The sequence below is a fragment of the Salmo salar genome, chromosome 07 (genome assembly GCF_965601325.2).
Source record: "Salmo salar chromosome 07, fSalSal1, whole genome shotgun sequence".
In the NCBI taxonomy this organism is placed as follows: Eukaryota; Metazoa; Chordata; class Actinopteri; order Salmoniformes; family Salmonidae; genus Salmo; species Salmo salar.
This window is the reverse complement of record NC_138297.1, coordinates 30,141,521-30,164,973: the sequence shown is the minus strand read 5'-3', so window position 1 is coordinate 30,164,973 and position 23,453 is coordinate 30,141,521. Positions and strand designations below refer to the sequence as shown.

General features: G+C 42.3%; 1 protein-coding gene across 2 annotated transcripts in view; it reads left to right on the top strand.

The window, feature by feature from the left end:
• The window catches only part of LOC106608969 (adenylate cyclase type 4), a 36,275-nt gene extending 15,211 nt beyond the window's left edge, over nt 1-21,064 (top strand). For both annotated transcript variants that reach the window (XM_014207244.3, XM_014207242.3), the window contains 15 exons: nt 2,318-2,349; nt 2,441-2,500; nt 2,596-2,659; nt 4,366-4,463; nt 4,760-4,844; nt 4,956-5,093; nt 5,211-5,291; nt 5,482-5,657; nt 7,695-7,779; nt 7,957-8,115; nt 11,853-11,999; nt 18,763-18,870; nt 19,313-19,427; nt 19,700-19,824; nt 19,948-21,064. In XM_014207244.3, coding sequence (XP_014062719.2) covers nt 2,318-2,349; nt 2,441-2,500; nt 2,596-2,659; nt 4,366-4,463; nt 4,760-4,844; nt 4,956-5,093; nt 5,211-5,291; nt 5,482-5,657; nt 7,695-7,779; nt 7,957-8,115; nt 11,853-11,999; nt 18,763-18,870; nt 19,313-19,427; nt 19,700-19,824; nt 19,948-20,064 — 1,590 coding nt within the window. In that variant the 3' untranslated portion in view covers nt 20,065-21,064. The remainder of the gene's footprint in view (nt 1-2,317; nt 2,350-2,440; nt 2,501-2,595; nt 2,660-4,365; nt 4,464-4,759; nt 4,845-4,955; nt 5,094-5,210; nt 5,292-5,481; nt 5,658-7,694; nt 7,780-7,956; nt 8,116-11,852; nt 12,000-18,762; nt 18,871-19,312; nt 19,428-19,699; nt 19,825-19,947) is intronic.
• The last annotated feature ends 2,389 nt before the right edge of the window (nt 21,065-23,453 follow it).

Below are 23,453 nucleotides of genomic sequence, written 5' to 3'. Positions count from 1 at the left end.
TAGGGAAGGGGTCAGATGACGCAGATGCTAAGCTACAGGACTGTTTGCTAGCACAGACTGGAATATGTTCCGGAATTCTTCCGATGGCATTGAGGAGTCTACCACATCAGTCACTGGCTTCATCAATAAGTGCATCGATGACGTCGTCCCCACAGTGACCGTACGAACATACCCCAACCAGAAGCCATGGATTACAGGCAACATCCGCACTGAGCTAAAGGGTAGAGCTGCCGCTTTCAAGGAGCGGGACTCTGACCTGGACGCTTATAAGAAATTCCGCTATGCCCTCCGACGAACCATCAAACAGGAAAAGCGTCAATACAGGACTAAGATTGAATCATACTACACCGGCTTCGACACTCGTCAGTTGTGGCAGGGCTTGCAAACTGTTACGGACTACAAAGGAAAGCACAGCCGCGAGCTGCCCAGTGACACGAGCCTACCAGACAAGCTAAATTACTTCTATGCTCACTTCAAGGCAAGCAACACTGAAGCATGCATGAGAGCAGCAGGTGTTCCGGACGACTGTGAGATCTCACACTCCGTAGCCGATGTGAGTAAGACATTTAAACAGTTCAGAATTCACAAGGCCGCAGGGCCAGATGGATTACCAAGACGTGTACTGCGAGCATGCGCTGACCAACTGGCAAGTGTCTTCACTGACATTTTCAACCTGTCCCTGACCGAGTCCGTAATACCAACATCTTTCAAGCAGACCACCGCAGTCCCTGTGCCCAAGAACACCAAAGTTACTTGCCTAAATGACTACCGACCTGTAGCACTCACGTCTGTAGCCATGAAGTGCTTTGAAAGGCTGGTTATAGCTCACGTCATGTAACGGCTTTGGTAGTCGCGTTTGCAGGAATGAGGCGCAGGAAGCAACGAACACAGGGAGTGGTGTGTTTAATAACACTTTGAAGAAAAAACAAAGTTCCCAAGCACAGGGGAATAAATACAATGTGCGACAATGCCAAGCCGACACGAACAAGACAGTCGACATACAACAATCAATCCCGCACAACAAGGAGCGGGCCAGCTAAACTAAATAGCCCCTCTAATGGCTAATTGACCACAGGTGTCCAAAATCAAAAAAAGGGAAAAGCAAAAGGGAATCGGTGGCAGCTAATAGGCCGGTGACGACGACCGCCGAGCGCCACCCGAGCAGGAGGGGGCGCCACCGTCGGTGGGAATCGTGACACGTCAACAACATTCCCAGAAACCCTAGACCCACTCCAATTTACATAGCTCCCCAACAGATCCACAGATGACGCAATCTCTATTGCACAAAAACACACTGCCCTTTCCCAACTGGACAAAAGGAACACCTACGTGAGAATGCTATTCATTGACTACAGCTCAGCGTTCAACACCATAGTGCCCTCAAAGTTAATCACTAAGCAAAGGACCCTGGGACTCCCTGTTCACCCATGACTGCATCGCCAAGCATGACTCCAACACTATCATTAAGTTTAACGATGACACAACCGTGGTGGGCCTCATCACCGACAACGATGAGACGGCCTATAGGGAGAAGGTCAGAAACCTGGTAGTGTGGTGCCATAATAACAACCTCTCCGTCAATGTGATCGATACAAAGGAGATGATCGTAGACTACAAGTAAAGGAGGACCAAGCACGCCCCCATTCTCATCGACGGGGCTGTAGTGGAGCAGGTTGAGAGCTTCAAGTTCCTTGGTGTCCACATCACCAACAAACTATCATGGTCCAAACACACAAAGATAGTCATGAAGAGGGCACAACAACACCTTTTCCCCCTCAGGAGACTGAAAAGATTTGGCATGGTTCCTCAGATCCTCAAGTTCTACAGCTGCACCATCGAGAGAATCCTGACTGGTTGCATCACCACCTGGTATGGGAACAGAGGGTAGTGCGAACGGCCCAGTACATCAGTGGGGCTAAGCTGCCTGCCATCCAGGACCTCTATACCAGGCGGTGTCAGAGGAAGGCCCTAAAAAATGTCAGACTCCAGCCACCCTAGTCATAGACTGTTCTCTCTGCTACTGCACGGCAAGCGGTACCGGAGCGCCATGTCTAGGTTCAAAAGGCTTCTTAACAGCTTCTACCCCAAGCCATAAGACCGGACTTTTTGCATTGACCCCCTAATTTATTCATTTTTGTTTATTTTACTTCAGTTTATTTTAGTTAATACTTTCTTAACATTTATTTTTCTTAACTTCATTGTTGGTTAAGTGCTAGTAAGTAAGCATTTCACTGTAAGGTTGTACTTGGCACATGTGACAAATAATATTTGATTTGTGTGAGTTTTGTTGACTGTGTGGGTGTGTGTTTGTTTGTAGGATAGACCACCTACTCAGACCGATTCCAACAGGTAAACCAGCTTTTCTATTTTACTTTAAATTATTTTTCAATTGTTGTATATGTGTAATTTTAAATAATTAATCTAAATAATCCCTCCTTAGTACCAGTCAGGTCCTGGACGATGACATAAGAGGGTCGTTAGATACTATAGACGCTGCAGGGTAAGTGTTTTTCCATAGTTGTAAGATCTTTCTGTAGTTTTCTGTTATTTTCTCTACTATCTGTCTCCTCTCTTCTCTTATTCTATCTATCACAGGCGGAGAGAAAAGAAGCTGAACTGCTTCACGCTGTTATTCAATGACCTAAAGCTGGAGAAACAGGTGGGAGTTTTTATGCTGCTGTTTTTCATTTGCTGTGTAATAGTTATGTTTTGTGACATGTCTGTGTGTTGTATTTGTCTTTCGAAGTGTGGTGTTAATGTCTGTGTTGTATGTTGTGATCGGTCTGGTATAACAGTACACTCCTAAGAATAAGGCAGCTTTGCGGTTCTATATAGAATCCACAAATTATTTGTTTATCCAATCGTTTGGTTATTGTATGAGGATCAATTTAGACAAAATGCTGACTGTACAATTTAGCTATCTGACAAAAATGACATTGCCAGAACTGTTTTATCAAGCTAGCGAGCAACGAGCTAACCAAGCTTGCAACGAACTAAGCTAGCAAGTACAGTTCATAATGAACAATCTCAGTTGAAACTGGTTAAGGAGAGGTCTGGGTTCACCACTAAAAATAAAATGTGCAGACTGCCAAATCACTAGCCCTGATGCCAATACAGGTCCCATTTGGCTAATATCTCATCTGTCAGGACCATGGCTGCATTTCAAACACTTTACAGACACACCCTCTCCCCTCAGCCCTCAAATGAAGTGGACACTTCTGATGACGTATCATGACGTCTGATGAGTATACGCTTGCAGGGCAAGGGGCGAGGGAGGAAGGAAAGATTTTGAAATGGACCGAAATTCGTTATCCCGCGATGATTGTGTTTTCAACCACCGGTAGCTTGTGGGTGCTTTATATGCGCTACAGTCAATTATGATTGCATGTCTACTTATATTAACTATATAATTATTAATATATGCCTACTGTATGATAGCTAGCAAATTAATTAGCTACCTAACGTTAGCCTGCTTAGCTGGAACTTTTGAAGAAGGAAAATGTTTGATTTCTACAATTTCCAAAAGCTAACCAAACAAAAACATCATTACTTTTACGAGACGTGTTTGTCCTTTAGTAGCACAATTTGTAACTTATTTACAATAGTTTTTACTTACACTTGTATGTTGATTCCATATTGATGTTGAGGTTTTAAGTTTTGGCAGACTTTTCTTAGCGGATGTACAATCATCGCGAATTGAATTATGGGGCGTTCCAGGCCCTGAAGTGAACATAATTGTACACTCGCAAACTCCATTAAAAACGACGGCTGAGGGGCTTATGTTGCAAACTTCCCTTGCTTGGCTAATCATTTGGACCGATGACAAATATGGCCACAGGGATTCCCCCAAGGGCATAAGGCGAGGATAAGTGGACGAGGGTGTGTCTTTTATGAATTTGAAATTCAGCCAATGTCTGTTCCCTCAGCCCTATGTTCCCTCAGCCCTATGTTCCCTCAGCCCTATGATCCCTCAGCCCTATGTTCCCTCAGCCCCATGTTCCCTCAGTTCTAACTTCTAAACCAGGGGTCGTCAAACCCCTGGTTTCCACCGGATCAGAGCATTACATTTTTCTCCCCATTTCACTCTATCGCAAGAGAGCTGGAAAGATTTTTCAAATAGGCTACATTGAGGAACTATTGTCATTGTAAAAACAGTCTTTGTTTACTTGCTGTTTGAGGTGAAGAAAAAATTACTTTGAGACGTTCCACAGTGGTGGTGAGTTAAGACAATCAGAAATACTATCAGATCCCCAAATGGGCACATTTATAGGCCTACATTTGTGCGCAGGCCAGGTAGCCTAGCCGTCAAACCCCTCTGTGTAATGATATAGGCTAATGGTGTTGTCTGTTGTGTGTGTGTTGCAGTTTCGTCTCTCAGAGGTCAAAGGTCTACACCAGTCAGTTGGCTGCATGGCTGTCATCTTCGTGTCTCTGTTTACTGTCCAAATGCTCGTCTCCCAGAAGTGAGTATCCCGTGTGCGTGAGGTACAAAAACCTTTCAACGCACATTATGCACACACAAAAACACATACTACTGTTTTGATGCAAATGCCAACGTCACAATGCAAAATCATGCAAATGGAGCAGAGAACGAAAGAAAAAAGGAATTTGCGTTTTGCACTTACTGTAAGCATCAACCACAAACAACATCCAGATAAAAGGAGAGAGGGGAAGAGGTGTAGAGGGCCTGAGGATCGAATGGAGAGAAATTGAGAATTAATTTCATTGCTCTCGCTCTTTCTCTCATTCTCTCTCTCAGAAACTTTCACATGGCTGTGTCGTATGGTGTCACCTTCCCTGTTCTAGTGTTGCTGCTCTCTGTGGTCTGCACTGGATACCTCAAGGTAACACTAAACCTAACCCTAACGACGGCTCAACCCTAGCTACATGTTTCTCTTGAACATTTCCACTGTTTGAGTGTTCTAACCAGGTATTTTTTGTGTGGGTGTTTTTAGACATGGCGCTCTAAAATCCCTATCGGTCTTCAGTGGGTGACGTCGCTGTCGCAAGGAGTGGCCACAAGGCCGGCGGCACGTTTACTGCTGGTCTGCCTTTGTCTACTCATCACCTTGCTTATGGCCATACTGAACTTTGTGAGTCAGCACACACACACACACACACACACACACAAATATATAAATCCACATACATTGGCACAAACTCTGACAGATACACACACACTTTGACCCATTGTGTTTTTCACCCCCCAGTTCTTTCTACCTGGAAACGACTGTACCTCCAACTCATACAACACATCACAACTACAGAACCTCAACCTGTACACCGTCCCTGTAAGTCAAATCAACCAATCAATCAAACTGCATTTGCATGTAGTGTAATGGATACACTTGTCACACAGTGCATAAAACTACACTTGGGCCTATTATCAGTAATTAGTAATATCAATATATTTTTCTCTTCTCTCTCTCTCTCCCATCTGTGTCTGTCTGTCTGTCCATATCCCCTCCCCTCTCCCTACAGTATTACCTGTACTGCTGCCTGCTGGCTATGCTAGGTGTGGTGGTGTTTGTGAGGACGTGCATGTCCGTCAAGGTGCTGCTCCTCACACTGGCTGTAGTAGTCTACCTGTCTCTCTTCCTCTACGTCTACGCACCTCGCTCAGACTGTTACATGGCCCTGCTCTACAACGATACAAAGTGAGACTAACACACACACACACACACACACACGCACGTTGCTCTACAACGATACCAAGTTAGACTGGATAATAGATAGTAACATGTACAGTTGAAGTCGGAAGTTTACATCCACTTAGGTTGGAGTCATTAAATCTCGTTTTTCAACCACTCCACAAATTTCTTGTTAACAAACTATAGTTTTGGCAAGTCGGTTAGGAAATCTACTTTCTGCATGACACAAGTAATTTTTCCAACAATTCTTTACAGACAGATTATTTCACTTATAATCCACTGTATCACAATTCCAGTTGGTCAGAAGTTTACATACAGTAAATTGACTGCCTTTAAACAGCTTGGGAAATTCCAGAAAATTATGTCATGGCTTTCGAAGCTTCTGATAGGCTAATTTACATTATTTGAGTCAGTTGGAGGTGTACCTGTGGATGTATTTCAAGGCCTACCTTCAAACAGTGCCTCTTTGCTTGATATCATGGGAAAATGAAAAGAAATCAGCCAAGACCTCAGAAAATAAATTGTTGACCTCAATTTCCAAACGCCTGAAGGAACCACGTTTATCTGTACAAACAATAGCACGCAAGTATAAACACCATGGGACCATGCAGCCGTCATACCACTCAGGAAGGAGAAGCATTCTGTCTCCTAGAGATGAACGTACTTTGGTGCGAAAAGTGCAAATCAATCCCAGAACAACAGCAAAGGACCTTGTGAAGATTCTGGAGGAAACAGGTACAAAAGTATCTATATCCACAGTAAAACAAGTCCTATGTCAACATAACATGAAAGGCCGCTCAGCAAGGAAGAAGCCACTGCTCCAAAACCGCCATAAAAAAGCCAGACTACAGTTTGCAACTGCACATGGGGACAAAGATTGTACTTTTTGGAGAAATGTCCTCTGGTCTGATGAAACAGAAATAGAACTGTTTGGCCATGATGTCCATCGTTATGTTTGGAGGAGAAAGGGGGAGTCTTGCAAGCCGAATAACACCATCCCAACCGTGAAGCACGGGGGTGGCAGCATCATGTTGTGGAGGTGCTTTGCTGCAGGAGGGACTGGTGCACTTCACAAAATAGATGCCATCATGAGGCAGGAAAATGATGTGGATATATTGAAGAAACATCTCAAGACATCAGTCAAGAAGTTAAAGCTTGGTCGCAAATGGACAATGACCTCAAGCATACTTCCAAAGTTGTGGCAAAGTCAAGCGTATTGGAGTGGCCATCACAAAGCCTTGACCTCAATCCCATAAAATATTTATGGGCAGAACTGAAAAAGTGTGTGGGAGCATGGAGGCCTACAAACCTGGCTCAGTTACACCAGCTCTGTCCGGAGGAATGGGCCAAAATTCACCCAACTTATTGTGGGAAGCTTGTGGAAGGCTACCCAAAACGTTTGACCCAAGTAAAACAATTTAAAGGCAATGCTACCAAATACTAATTGAGTGTATGTAAACTTCTGACCCACTGGGAATGTGATGAAATATATAAAAGCTGAAATAAATCATTTTCTCTACTATTATTCTGACATTTCACATTCTTCAAATAACGTGGTGATCCTAACTGACCTAAGACAGGGAATTTTTACTCTGATTAAATGTCAGGAATTGTGAAACTGAGTTTAAATGTATTTGGCTAAGGTGTATGTAAACTTTCGACTTCAACTGTACACCTGCACTTACACACACACTTTTAGTAACGGCCCGATACACTTTGGTGTTATGGAACCTTACACAGAGAGTATCTCAATACATTAGTCAATGAAGCCTGAGGCGGTGTTATCTCCTTGGGCCTTTGTATGGGCTGCTTGAATAAATAAAGGTAAAATGCTACTATCGTCTGGGATTCACATTCTGGACTCAGAAAAAAGTTATGAAACTCTAATAACCTGGGCTGAGTCAGACCAGTATGTGCGTGTGTGTTTGAGTACGTTTAAAAAAAGACTGTGACATGACAGAGAGAACAAAGGAGAGAGGGATGATTACATAGTGTCTCAAAGTGTGCGTGTACGTGTGTGTGTGTGTGTGTGTGTTCCCACAGGCCTGGAGTCCTAAAGGAGCCTAAGATCATGGCTGGAGTTTGGCTGTTCATCTTCTATTTTACATGCCTGATACTGGCACGACAGGTAAGGGGACGTGTCTGTCTGTGTTCATACGTGCGTGCGTGCTTGCTTTCAGCATGTGTGCGTGCTTGTGTCGTCCATGCCTTTCTGCTTGTTTGTGTATATTTACTCTATACGTGTGTGTTTAAATTGTGTGTGTTTAAAGTGTTTGTGTGTGTTAACGATGTGTGTTCTCGTCAGGACGAGTTGGGCTGTCGCGTGGAGTTCCTACTGCAGCAGTGTTTCAGAACTGAGAGGGATGAGATGGAGACCATGGCGAATGTTAACAAACTACTACTGAAGAACGTCCTGCCTCTTCATGTAGCATCTGAATTCATGGGCAAGACCATACGCAACCAGGTAAGTAAACTTGTGTGTGTCAGTGTCAGACCTGGGTTCAAATACTGTTTGCAATAATTTTAAATATACTGCTCAAAAAAATAAAGGGAACACTTAAACAACACATCCTAGATCTGAATGAAATAAATAATCTTATTAAATACTTTTTTCTTTACATAGTTGAATGTGCTGACAACAAAATCACACAAAAATAAATCAATGGAAATCCAATTTATCAACCCATGGAGGTCTGGATTTGGAGTCACACTCAAAATTAAAGTGGGAAACCACACTACAGGCTGATGCAACTTTGATTGAATGTCCTTAAAACAAGTCAAAATGAGGCTCAGTGGTGTGTGTGGCCTCCATGTCCCTGTATGACCTCCCTACAATGCCTGGGCATGCTCCTGATGAGGTGGCGGATGGTCTCCTGAGGGATCTCCTCCCAGACCTGGACTAAAGCATCTGCCAACTCCTGGACAGTCTGTGGTGCAACGTGGCGTTGGTGGATGGAGCGAGACATGATGTCCCAGATGTGCTCAATTGGATTCAGGTCTGGGGAACGGGCGGGCCAGTCCATAGCATCAATGCCTTCCTCTTGCAGGAACTGCTGACACACTACAGCCACATGAGGTCTAGCATTGTCTTGCATTAGGAGGAACCCAGGGCCAACCGCACCAGCATATGGTCTCACAAGGGGTCTGAGGATCTCATCTCGGTACCTAATGGCAGTCAGGCTACCTCTGGCGAGCACATGGAGGGCTGTGCGGCCCCCCAAAGAAATGCCACCCCACACCATGACTGACCCACCGCCAAACCGGTCATGCTGGAGGATGTTGCAGGCAGCAGAACGTTCTCCACGGCGTCTCCAGACTTTGTCACGTCTGTCACGTGCTCAGTGTGAACCTGCTTTCATCTGTGAAGAGCACAGGGCGCCAGTGGCGAATTTGCCAATCTTGGTGTTCTCTGGCAAATGCCAAACGTCCTGCACGGTGTTGGGCTGTAAGCACAACCCCCACCTGTGGACGCCGGGCTCTCATTCCACCCTCATGGAGTCTGTTTCTGACCGTTTGAGCAGACACATGCAAATTTGTGGCCTGCTGAAGGTCATTTTGCAGGGCTCTGGCAGTGCTTCTCCTGCTCCTCCTTGCACAAAGGTGGAGGTAGCGGTCCTGCTGCTGGGTTGTTGCCCTCCTACGGCCTCCTCCACGTCTCCTGATGTACTGGCCTGTCTCTTGGTAGCGCCTCCATGCTCTGGACACTACGCTGACAGACACAGCAAACCTTCTTGCCACAGCTCGCATTGATGTGCCATCCTGGATGAGCTGCACTACCTGAGCCACTTGTGTGGGTTGTAGACTCCGTCTCATGCTACCACTAGAGTGAAAGCACCGCCAGCATTCAAAAGTGACCAAAACATCAGCCAGGAAGCATAGGAACTGAGAAGTGGTCTGTGGTCCCCACCTGCAGAACCACTCCTTTATTGGGGGTGTCTTGCTAATTGCCTATAATTTCCACCTGTTGTCTATTCCATTTGCACAACAGCATGTGAAATGTATTGTCAATCAGTGTTGCTTCCTAAGTGGACAGTTTGATTTCACAGAAGTGTGATTGACTTGGAGTTACATTGTGTTGTTTAAGTGTTCCCTTTATTTTTTTGAGCAGTGTACTTTAGCTGTGCTTGATAAAGCTTGCTTGTTGCAATGGAACCAATAGAAAAACCCCACTTACAGTGCCTTGCGAAAGTATTCGGCCCCCTTGAACTTTTCGACCTTTTGCCACATTTCAGGCTTCAAACATAAAGATATAAAACTGTAATTTTTTTGTGAAGAATCAACAACAAGTGGGACACAATTATGAAGTGGAACGAAATTTATTGGATATTTCAAACTTTTTTAACAAATAAAAAACTGAAAGATTGGCCGTGCAAAATTATTCAGCCCCCTTAAGTTAATACTTTGTAGCGCCACCTTTTGCTGTGATTACAGCTGTAAGTCGCTTGGGGTATGTCTCTATCAGTTTTGCACATCGAGAGACTGAAATTTTTGCCCATTCCTCCTTGCAAAACAGCTCGAGCTCAGTGAGGTTGGATGGAGAGCGTTTGTGAACAGCAGTTTTCAGTTCTTTCCACAGATTCTCGATTGGATTCAGGTCTGGACTTTGACTTGGCCATTCTAACACCTGGATATGTTTATTTGTGAACCATTCCATTGTAGATTTTGCTTTATGTTTTGGATCATTGTCTTGTTGGAAGACAAATCTCCGTCCCAGTCTCAGGTCTTTTGCAGACTCCATCAGGTTTTCTTCCAGAATGGTCCTGTATTTGGCTCCATCCATCTTCCCATCAATTTTAACCATCTTCCCTGCCCCTGCTGAAGAAAAGCAGGCCCAAACCATGATGCTGCCACCACCATGTTTGTCAGTGGGGATGGTGTGTTCAGGGTGATGAGTTGTGTTGCTTTTACGCCAAACATAATGTTTTGCATTGTTGCCAAAAAGTTTAATTTTGGTTTCATCTGACCAGAGCACCTTCTTCCACATGTTTGGTGTGTCTCCCAGGTGGCTAGTGGCAAACTTTAAACGACACTTTTTATGGATGTCTTTAAGAAATGGCTTTCTTCTTGCCACTCTTCCATAAAGGCCAGATTTGTGCAGTATACGACTGATTGTTGTCCTATGGACAGAGTCTCCCACCTCAGCTGTAGATCTCTGCAGTTCATCCAGAGTGATCATGGGCCTCTTGGATGCATCTCTGATCAGTCTTCTCCTTGTATGAGCTGAAAGTTTAGAGGGACGGCCGGGTCTTCGTAGATTTGCAGTGGTCTGATACTCCGTCCATTTCAATATTATCGCTTGCACAGTGCTCCTTGGGATGTTTATTGCTTGGGAAATCTTTTTGTATCCAAATCCGGCTTTAAACTTCTCCACAACAGTATCTCGGACCTGCCTGGTGTGTTCCTTGTTCTTCATGATGCTCTCAGCGCTTTAAACGGACCTCTGAGACTATCACAGAGCAGGTGCATTTATACGGAGACTTGATTACACACAGGTGGATTCTATTTATCATCATTAGTCATTTAGGTCAACATTGGATCATTCAGAGATCCTCACTGAACTTCTGGAGAGAGTTTGCTGCACTGAAAGTAAAGGGGCTGAATAATTTTCACGCCCAATTTTTCAGTTTTTTAATTGTTAAAAAAGTTTGAAATATCCAATAAATTTCGTTCCACTTCATGATTGTGTCCCACTTGTTGTTGATTCTTCACAAAAAATTACAGTTTTATATCTCTATGTTTGAAGCCTGAAATGTGGCAAAAGGTCGAAAAGTTCAAGGGGGCCGAATACTTTCGCAAGGCACTGTACATGGCACTCCAGGCAGGCTAAAGCAAGTATTTGAACGATATCAAATAGTATTTGAACCTAGGTCTGGAGAGTGTAGTGGTCAGTGAGGCAAATGGGCTCCACCGCCAGCAACAATGCTGTAACTGTGTTAGGGCCACATCATGCTAAAAAAACATGTAAATGATCATGCAAACACCAAGGCCTTGGGTAGGATGAAGTGAGGCGTCATTATTGTGTGTGTGTGTACATGTATATAATATGTTTGTGTGTGTATGTGTATGTGTTGGGATATGACGTGTGTGCTTGTGAAATGTGTGTGGGTTGTGACGTGACGTTATAATGTGTTTTGTGTGTGTGTATATAACGTGTTTGTGTCAGTGTTGTGATATAATGTGTGTCTTGTGGGTGTGTTGCAGGACCTGTACAGCCAGTCATGTGACTGTGTGTGTGTGATGTTCGCCTCGGTACCCCAGTTTAAGGAGTTCTACAGCGAGAGCAGTGTGAACCGAGACGGACTGGAGTGTTTACGTTTCCTCAATGAGATCATCTCAGACTTTGACGAGGTACAAAAATGCCACGTTATTCCCTATATCAGTGGTTCCCAAACTTTTTATAGTCCCGTACCCTTTCAAACATTCAACCTCCAGCTGCATACCCCCTCTAGCCCCAGGATCAGCGCACTCTCAAATGTTGTTTTTTGGCATCATTGTAAGCCTGCCACACACACACACTATACGATACATTTATTACACATAAGAATGAGTGAGTTTTTGTCACAACCTGGCTCGTGGGAAGTGGCAAAGAGCTCTTATAGGACCAGGGCACAAATAATAATAATCAATAATTTTGCTCTTTATTTAGCCATCTTACATATAAAACCTTATTTGTTCAGCAAAAAGTGTGAATAACTCACCACAGGTTAATGAGAAGGGTGTGCTTGAAAGGATGCACATAACTCTGCAATGTTGCGTTGTATTGGAGAGAGTCTCAGTCTTAAATCATTTTCCACACAGTGTCTGTGCCTGTATTTAGTTTTCATGCTAGTGAGGGCCGAGAATCCACTCTCACATAAGTACGTGGTTGCAAAGGGCATCAGTGTCTTAACAGCACGATTTTCCAAGGCAGGATACTCTGAGCGCAGCCTTATCCAGAAATCTGGCAATGGCTTCTGATTCAATTCAATTTTCACAGAACCGCTTGTTGCAATTTCGATGAAGCTCTCTTGTTCAGAAATCCGTAAGTGGACTAGAGGCAGGGCATGAAAGGGATAACAAATCCAGTTGTTTGTGTCGTCCATTTCGGGAAAGTACCTGCGTAATTGCGCACCCAGCTCACTCAGGTGCTTCGCTATATCACATTTGACATTGTCCATAAGCTTGAGTTCATTTGCACGCAAAAAATCATGGAAAGACCTGTGTGTTGTCCTTGTTAATGCAGACAGAGAAGAGCTCCAACTTCTTAATCATAGCCTCAATTTTGTCCCGCACATTGAATATACAGTGGTTGCTCCTTTAAAAGTTGTATCATACTGCAGCACACCTTGTGGGCTACTGCAGCATCCTGTGGCACGTTATTTAATTGTCAGCCATTTTTTCTGTTAATGCAAGTTAGTGCTAGTTTGACCACCAGAGGGCATCTTTGAGAAGCATTTGATAGTCTTCTATATTGGCATTACCAGAGAATTTAAAACTTTTTTGTAATAACATAGTATATAGCATTGATTTTAAGAAATTTGGCTTAATTAATTTGATTAATATTATGGTGTTTCTATTCCGAGGAAAAGAAAACCCTCAGGGTTTCTGTTAGGATGGAATGGAAAATATGGCGCTGTACAACGTGACGGTCGCGAGTAGGCTACAGCATACAGTTGGAGGATTCTAAATTGTTTGCTACTGTGCAGTCTGACAAGTAAACATAGCCTACAATACATACTGTAGTAACATGGGAAAGTGTCTAATTCCTTACATAAGGGAGAGCAGGCCATGTCTGTACTAGAGAATGTGGGCACGCTGGAGACCGGGTTTCTGTTAGGATGGAATGGAAAATATGGTGCTGTACAACGTGAGACTCGGCAGTACAGTACTGGGCTATTTAGCCAAAGAATCCCTGTGTCGTGCAGGCAGGGCACGAGGGTGAATTCCCCGATGGGGAGGAAGGAGTAGGCTGTCTTTGTAAATAAGAATTTGTTCTTAACTGACTTGCCTAGTTAAATAAAGGTTACACTAAGAGCATAACATTTCTGCACCCTAATTTTCTAATGCTAGTCTAACCAATACCCAAACAGAGATTAAGTGAAAATAAAAATCTCATTAATTTATCAAGACCAGTCCCCATGCTTGTCTCAGAGCAGCGCAAAACGGTGCTGAAATAGTTATAGGCTTTTGCTTCAAATCCTATTGCTTCTAACTTCAATATGCTCTTTAAATAAATAAGATCTACATCACTTTTAACCGCACATTACGCAACACTAGTGAGACTAATTTTGCCTATGGTAAGCCTACAGTATATCTAAAAATATTTTTTCAATGACGTGACACCAATAATAACATTTAGAGGATTGGAGGATTCTAAATTAATATCTAAGGGGCATTTTCTGTTAGGATCTGTGAGAATATCTGAGAATATCTAAGTGGCTTTTATATCATTCTAAATTAATTAATAATAAAAATAGCTTTGTTTAAAAATAACGATATTTTGGAGATTTCGTTTTTATTTAACCTAGAGTGAGCGAGGAAAAAGGCAGTTCTCAAACATGGGGTGAGTCATTCTCACTAATTTGTAAATAAAGCCAGTTTGTTATTTAGAAATATTTATTTCTGGAGAAACTTAACTTGATTATTTAGCAGACATCACTTCCTTATATGCAGTCAACACATATCTTAAGAATATCATGGACTATAATTGAACAATTTAGTTTTTCCATGCTTGTCTCAGAGCAGCGCGAAACAGTGCTGAAATAGACATCCATAGCGGGAAGGCTATATGTAACGATATTTTGGAGATTATTTTGTTTAAAAAAAAATGACAGTGAGCGATTGTAATCTGAATAAAGGCCAAAATAATATTTATAAAGGCCGAAATATAGTCCTGCTAATAGCCATAATGGCACTGTACAATGTGACCCTGGGTATGAAAGAGTATTTTCCAGTAGGCAACAATTTGTTTACCTTCATTGGGCAACTTTGTTCCAATATTTCTGTAATTCAGTGATATTTATCCCCATAACTAAATAAACATCAGCATTTTGAAAGAGTATTTTTATCATTATTTTATTAACGAAAGCATAAAGATGCTGATGAAGAAATACAGTACTGTACAGTATATGCTTTCCCATTTGGATAATAAATCTATAAAAAAGTATATTGTCCTGCTAATAGGAAACATTTGCATGATGGGCTACACCTGTTACAGTACTACAGTACACCTGTGAAAAACAAGTGTTTGAAAACCTGTTTTCAAAATGCCTCCAGTTGTCCATCACTACTGTAAATAAAAACACAGCATCTTGTTTACATTCTTTATTGTAACCACAATGTCATAAATAATTTGTATCTACCTTTCCAACTACTTTTAGAGTTTTGGATTTACAAATGTGTGATTTTTCATTATTAGTTACATTGTTTTAGTTGGAACGTGCAGACTTTTTTTTCTTTAAGTAATAGTTTTATGTAGGATGCTACATTTTTGACCAGTTGCAATTGTAAGTAGTCCTAATTTTAAAAATCATACTTCTATGAGGCTGTTAAGCCTCATAGCCTATCTTAGCCAATTAAGCCCCCTTGTTTGTAAAGAAGATTTTTGTTGAAATGAATTGCTCAACTGGTGTAGGTTTTCTCCATCTGTTGGTGTGCAACACTTGCATAACAAGTTAGCTATATTTTCAGCACCAGCCACTGTTCCCCTCCTATTGATTGCACTGCGGTTGCAGCCAGTTGTTTTAAAATGTAACCTTTATTTGAGTAGGCAAGTCAGGTAAGAACAAATTCTTACTTACAATGACGGCTTACCCCGGATGACGCTGGGCCAATTGTGCGCCTCCCTATGGCACTCCCAATCATGGTCGTATGTGATACAGTCTGTATTCAAACCAGGGACTGTAGTAATGCCTCTTGCACTGAGATGGAGTGCCTTAGACCACTGCGCCACTCAGGAGCCATGACCAATATATATATATGATGGGCTACAGAATATATATTTTTTATATATGTATATATCATTTTTTTCAGAGCACTAACCGTGTGTAGGTAGATATGGAAAAGTAGATACAAATTATTTGTTGCAAGATGGGGAGGGGGTTCACACCTAGCTCGGCTTTTAGACAATTCTTTATTAAAGGTTGAATAGTCTATTGTTTAGCTAATAGCCCATCCTAGAAACGTTGTTAGCAGAATTCACAGCCTGCTACGCTTGTGAAAAACTAGTAATAGCTTTTCCCCTTTCCACTTGTTAAAGATTCTGAATGATAAAGTGATTTTAGCCACAATCCGCCCCAACCCCAATTAATACATTTGGGCACAGTCGATAGCGTGCTGGACTTCGGGCTAGAATGTTGAGAGTTCGAAACCTGCTCCCTGCTTGTTTCGTTACATTATTATGCCGATCTCAGAGCAAATAGCCTGGATTGTTACTCCCATCTCGTTCCTCGCCCTCTTCCATGCGTCATTCTCCGCCTGAGTGGCTCGCTTGTGGGCGTGCTGGCAGGATATGGCAGCACCTTCAGTTGTGCATCAAGAATTCAGCATAGCAAGTTTGTATGGTCTGGTTATTCACGGGCAAATAGTAATCTGCTCTAAACCGCTCTGGTGAAAAACAAACTTTGCTGCCCTGTTTTCAATCGTACACATGGCTGGGAGAACCTCCTCAGATTAATGCAGGTGAAGGGAGTTAGATATGCATAGGAATTGTAGTGTACTGTTTTTTATTCTGTATATATGAATTACAAATCAGCCTTTACTTAAATCATGTTTCTAGTCTATTGCATAGTTACAATGTGTAATCATTGATGTCCCAGGAACAGGAGTGGTAAACACAAGTGTATATTTGTAATACATACATGCAGACACAGCATCATTCAAAGAATGGCGTTTGATACACCTGGTATTGGATATAACTGGAAAAAAACAACACTAAATAGCGATTTTTCGTGAATTAACTTAATAACCAAAAAATATGCACAATCATTTGTCTCTACATTAACTAACATATTAATCTCAATTGTACATGTTTTGCTTGACTCATTATGACATTATAATTACTTACATTTGCATCCACCATAATGTTTTTTGTCAGACATCTTTGCTGAAAAAAGTCACCAATGACAGGTGGCATTACGTCAAATTCGTCATTGGAACCACTCAATATGATTGGTCATATAAAAACCTTGGGACCCAAATGCATAATGAGTGCTCTAACTCCCCCCTGCAGTAATCTGGAGCAATGAAGCCGTGACGCTGGGTACCGCTAAGTCCCGCGGCGTAAGCTCGCAACTTTTAAAGGAGGAACCACTGTAGTTGTGGAGAGTCCCTGTAATCCTAGATTCAGATCATTCAGGCCAGAAAAAACATCACCCAGATAGGCCAGTCGTGTGAGAAACTCGTCATCATGAAAGCGGTCAGTGAAAATAATGTCAGTAAAGAAAACTTTAAGCTCGTCTCTCAATTTTTTTTAAACGTGTCAATACTTTGTCCCTTGATAGCGCACTTCTCTATGTTGTAAAAGCATTACATGGTCGCTGCCCATATCATTGCATAATGCAATAAATACACGAGAGTTCAGGGGCCTTGCTTTAACAAAGTTAACCATTTTCATTGTAGTGTACAAAAAGTATTTCATGCTGTCAGGCATCACCTTGGCAGCAAGAGCCTCTTGGTAGATGCTGCAGTGTACCCAAGTGGCGTCGGGAGCAACTGCTTGCACGCACGTCACCACTCCACAATGTCTCCCTGTCATGGCGTTTGCGCCATCAGTACAGATACCAACACATCTTGACAACCAAAGTCCATTTGATGTCACAAAGTTATCCAGTACTTTAAAAATATCCTCTCCTGTTGTCTTGGTTTCCAGAAGAGGATGTCTTCCTTAATTGACCCCCCCATAAACGTAACGGACATATACCAGGAGCTGTGCCAGGCCGGCCACGTCATCCAGCTGTAACGCATAGAATTCACTGGCTTGTATGCTGCCATGTCACTGATGCGTTGTGAAACAGTGTTGTTTGATGAAGGCATTGTCTGTGTAGTTTTTGAGCCTTTTCCCCCAGCATTGTCCCAGCCATATCCGCGGCAGCAGGAAGAATGAAGTCCTCCACAATAGTAAGGGGCCTGCCTGTCCTAGCCACTCGGTAGCTCACCAAATAAGACGCTTCTTACTACTTGAAAGTCGTATTAATTCTCGCTCAAAAATCTCCTGTGGTTTATTTTCAAATTGGCATGTTTAGTTTCTTAATGTCTGCGCAAGAGTGACGGTTTCATCGAGTTGTGAGACAGTACTTTGTCACATATAACGCACTGTGGTTGAGGAAAGGCACTACTCCCAGTATAAGTGAACCCCAAATCAATGTAGATCTCATCATATTTGGGCCTCTTCGATGGTCCAATGTCCCTGTCTGTTGTTCGGTGCTTTCCCGGGTAAAGGGGCAGTAGCTCTTCGGCTGCATCAGATTCACAATTGTCAGTGTCCATGCTAGCTGGGCTAGCAACAAATGCATAATTACTGATGCTAGCATTGGATGTGCTCGTGGAAGCAGAACAACTTGTGTTGTCGACAGGTGCAGGTGTAGTACTGCTGGTATGTATCTCTATGGATGCGGGCCTTGAGCAGATGGAATGAGCAGGAGCTATGTTTGGCTACATACAGACCGTTAGTGGAATTCCCGCGAGAGAGTAACGATTAACGTGATTGGATGTTAATTATTTGACTAGGATGCCTGTATTTGACATTGTGTTGTTACTTCGCTGAACACTAGATGGTTTAATTTTATTTTTGGCAGTGAAACGAGGCTGCTCAGGTGAGGAAAAAAACATCACCCAAATATATAGCCTAGTTGGAAAACCTAAATGGACTGTTTGAAAATGTGAATCACATTTTTATTTGATGTACCCCCGACAGCATTGTGCGTACCCCTGGGGATAGACGCCCTATATAATGCACTACTTTTGAATTGGGGGCCATTTCAGAGCTTGGTCTGGAACTAGTCAGAAGGGAAGAGGGGACAAGAGTTTTTCCTCAACTGGTAATCTGACCATGAACTGACCATCAGTCTTGTCAACAAACTTGACCCTTTTTCTCTTTCTATGCCCCCCTCTCTATTCTCTCTCTCTCTAACAGCTTCTCTCTAAGCCAAAGTTCTGTTCTGTGGAAAAGATTAAGACTATTGGCAGCACCTACATGGCAGCTGCTGGTCTGACCAATCCTGCTATAGGGGACGAGCGAAAGGTTGGTAGTAGCCTATTCTATACAGCTCTGTTCTGCCTCACTGGGTCCTGTTCAAATACTTGTAAAAACACAACCTTACTTACTCCCTTCTCTAAGGTAGTCAGGGATCTGTACATGATTGGATAAGCAAAAGAAAGGTTACTTATCATCCTATTTCTTTCCCCAATCAAATATCGTCACATCAATGAAGTGACTCTTAGAAGTTAGGAAGGAGGAAATCCATGTCTGAAGTATTTATTCGAACACGGTCTCTAGTCTGCCTGCCTGTATGGATTCTAACTGAGTGTTCTGATTCAGTGTGTTCTCATAGCCTGCTTAAACCATGACTGAAGGCTGCACTCACCATTGATTCTTACTGAGTGTTCTCTTAGCCTGGTTAAACCAGACTGAATTCTGAGCTCACAATGGATTCTAACTGAGTGTTCTCGGTCTCCACCAACAGGACTGTGATGTGTCCTACAGCCATGTACGCAGCATGGTAGAGTTTGCCATCGCTCTGAAGAACAACCTGGAGTCCATCAACCAACACTCCTTCAACAGCTTTAAGCTACGCATCGGTGAGTCTGTCTGTATGGCCAGAGGGACAAAGATATGGACTCCATTAATCTTTCCTCGATTACGTGCATCCTCTCTCCTTGCCTGCTTCTCAAAATATATTGGAGAAGAAAGTCAGAGCGACCTTGGACTTTCTCTTTCAATATGGTTGAGAAAGGATGCATGGAAGACAAAAAGAGATTGAGACTTTTACAACTAAACTCCCTTGATTTGATAACCATCTCCCCCCTTCCAACTAACTTTTTCATCACTTCATCTCCTTTACCTTATATAGGGATAAACCTTGGTCCAGTGATTGCGGGGGTGATCGGAGCCCACAAACCACAGTATGATATCTGGGGGAACTCTGTGAACGTGGCCAGTAGGATGGACAGCACTGGAGTACTAGACAAGATCCAGGTGAGAGAGAGATTGAGAGAGATGGGGAGGGAGAGACAGCGAGAGTGAAGGGGTGGAGAGAGGGGAGAAACATTTTGAATGAAAGAGAGAGCGCTTGTTATATGGTTCTGTCTCCCTCTACAGGTGACCGAGGAAACAGCGCAGGTGGTGAAGACTTTTGGCTTCAGTGTGACCAAGAGAGGAGTCATCACCGTCAAGGGCAAGGGAGAACTTACGACCTACTTCATCAACACCGACTGACCAGTCATCTCCACCGTTCTGACCTCTCCAACCAATCATCATCACTCATCTAGCCACACCATCAAACATTGTCCTATCACAATCGTTCTTATTTATTCTCATGCAGTAATGCTGTGAACGGGGACACTGCATTAGGAGGAAGGAGGTGCTGTCTTTTGGATGAATATGTTAAACCAAATACAGAATGTAAAAAAAGAAATACTTGGTTGGTAGGCAATTTGTGATAATTTATTGTTTGTGTTTTGAATGAATCTGTCACTACTGATGAACTACTGTATCTATCTGTGTGTGATCTTTGATGACAGACAACAAAGCAAAGCCATTTAGCAATATGCTCTTACTAATGACAGTGACACAGAGTGGGTTCAAGGCAAGCAATGACAGTGAATGTTCCTTATGAGGAAATTATAGGCTATATGGAAACACAAGATTGTGTACTTTTCAATGGTTTCCTAAAAGGGATGTTATTTATATATATATATATATATATATATAATAAGAATATGTATGGGCTATTATGTTATTTAAATGGATGAGGAAGTAGTTGACAGTAGGCTATCACTGCCAAAGGTACTGCTGCATTCACACTTTTGAATCCATCTGCCACCACTTTAATACCATGAAAATGCAATATAACTTACTGTACTTAACTTTTCATAATGTAATTTCAGATAAATATTTTTCATTTTGTTTTTAAAGAGATTGATATATTTTGTCTATTCTGAATGACTTTATAAGCATGCCTGGGCATACAGTATATGCATAGAAATAAAGTAAGATGTGGGAGGTTGTGCAATTGCTTCTGTAAGCTACCAAATTGCATTGATGTTTTTGTAAGCTCATGAAAATGTGTATTTCCTTTTACTCATAATGTTTCAGGAACCTGTGAAGCACTGGACATGTAGAAATATGTAATATTTAAACAATTATTTAGACGTATGATAGTTTGGTGAAGCAAGATAACGTGAATTCAATATTAAACTATATTTTGAATTTTGAATTGATTTCCCAAAAATGCTAAAATAGACATTTCAGAGCATCTCTAGACGTCAAAGAACCGATCATCACTTGCCTCTTTGGCCCGTGTACGTTTCAATATTTTGATTTTCAGAGTCAAAACAAAAAGAGGGGGAAAACAGAAAACAGCTGAAATTGACTTGTTTTCTTATTTATTGTGCCAAAATTGGATATGGAATAACAGAAAACAAATAACATTTATTCAAATTATTTATTGTTTGTTTTGTTCCTACTCGGAAGTACACACCCCCTACAGTAAGTTAAAATAAGCCTTTTTATTGGCATGGGTATACTTCACTAACATCCTTCCCTGCTCATTGAAAAGCATACAAAGGCTATACTCTTCAGTTGTGAGCACAACTATTGCTGTGACAATTGTCTTCTCTGAATGTATACAGGTGTAGGATCTTAATTTGATCACCCTGTTGTTGCAGCGAATTTCCTACACAACAAGAAATGCAAACTTGTAATGTATTATAATTTCCACTTTAAAATGTGAGACTTTCCCTAACCAAATATTGATCAACCCTTACAAAATCAAGTAATTATAATCCACACAATAATTCACACAGTTCAGCCACTCAGCCCTATCCAGTGGACATGATGCTCTCAAGGTCCTACCGCCTCCTACAACACCCTGATGAGAAGCAATAATCCTGTCCCAATGAATCTACGTCTGCATATCTCTCTAACCCTGCTGTACCCTACTGTGCTGAGACAATATGACTCTAGCAAAGTTTTTACACCATTTTAAATGGAATGCTCAACAGCGATTATCTATCTCTTGAAAGGGGCTTTATTTGGGAAAGGAAAGGGAAAGGGAAAGGGGGATACCTTGTCAGTTGTACAACTGAATGCATTCAACTGAAATGTGTCTTCTGCATTTAACCCAACCCCTCTTAATCATTTGCATGGGATACATATGTTAACATTGCCAAATCAAGTGGAATATACAATCACAAATTAACACTGAAAGGGATACTTCTCCAATAGACACTGTTTTTTCAGTCTCCCTGCATAATTATTAGTGATGAGAGGTGTTTCAGACATAATTATTATAATAATAATTATGCGCCATAGTGGTATTTTTTTTGCGCCAGGAGAGTTCAGCCAATCAGGCCATTGGTTGATTGAGCCTGCTGTCTGATAAAACAATTAATGGAGTAATGTTTTGTAGCAATTATTGTGGCCTTTGTGTTTCGCCGATTGCACGATCATGCTGGCAGCGAATAAATACGGTTGTTCCTGTCTGCCAGGACATTGCAGGACATGTAGCTTGACTCATATGCCCTGGCTTTGCAAAGACTACAGCCTGACAGGAGTCCTTCTTCCGACCCTTGAAGGCAGGCTTTTCAAAATGGGAGCGGTACTAGTATCTACAGGTTCACGGGGGACTATGTTACTGATGGCTATCAAATTGATTACAATGGCTGCTTCTGACGAGTCTTCTTTTCAAGAAGACCTGGATGACGAAACAGGTTTTGAAGTTCTTTTACATACAAACATTTGACAAACAAGTAAGTTGTTTTGTTTTCGGTAGCTAGCTAGCAATATAGCTAAGCTCTCTTTTCACACGAGAAAGTGTTAAGTACAGCATAATTTTGTGATCGATCCAGGCATAATGGGGCTTGTTAGTACCACCACAAATTGAACTAGCCAGCTTTGTTGCTATACCCAAAATGCACTTGTTAGGGCTGCGTCAATTCAATTCTGGTATCAGAACAAAATTTAACACTAGGCTACTGAATATACACTGCTCAAAAAACTAAAGGGAACACTTAAACAACACAATGTAACCCCAAGTCAATCACACTTCTGTGAAATCAAACTGTCCACTTAGGAAGCAACACTGACTGACAATAAATTTCACATGCTGTTGTGCAAATGGAATAGACAACAGGTGGAAATTATAGGCAATTAGCAAGACACCCCCAATAAAGGAGTGTTTCTGTAGGTGGGGACCACAGACCACTTCTCAGTTCCTATGCTTCCTGGCTGATGTTTTGGTCACTTTTGAATGCTGGCGGTGCTTTCACTCTAGTGGTAGCATGAGACAGAGTCTACAACCCACACAAGTGGCTCAGGTAGTGCAGCTCATCCAGGATGGCACATCAATGCGAGCTGTGGCAAGAAGGTTTGCTGTGTCTGTCAGCGTAGTGTCTAGAGCATGGAGGCGCTACCAGGAGACAGGCCAGTACATCAGGAGACGTGGAGGAGGTCGTAGGAGGGCAACAACCCAGCAGCAGGACCGCTACCTCCACCTTTGTGCAAGGAGGAGCACTGCCAGAGCCCTGCAAAATGACCTCCAGCAGGCCACAAATGTGCATGTGTCTGCTCAAACGGTCAGAAACAGACTCCATGAGGGTGGTATG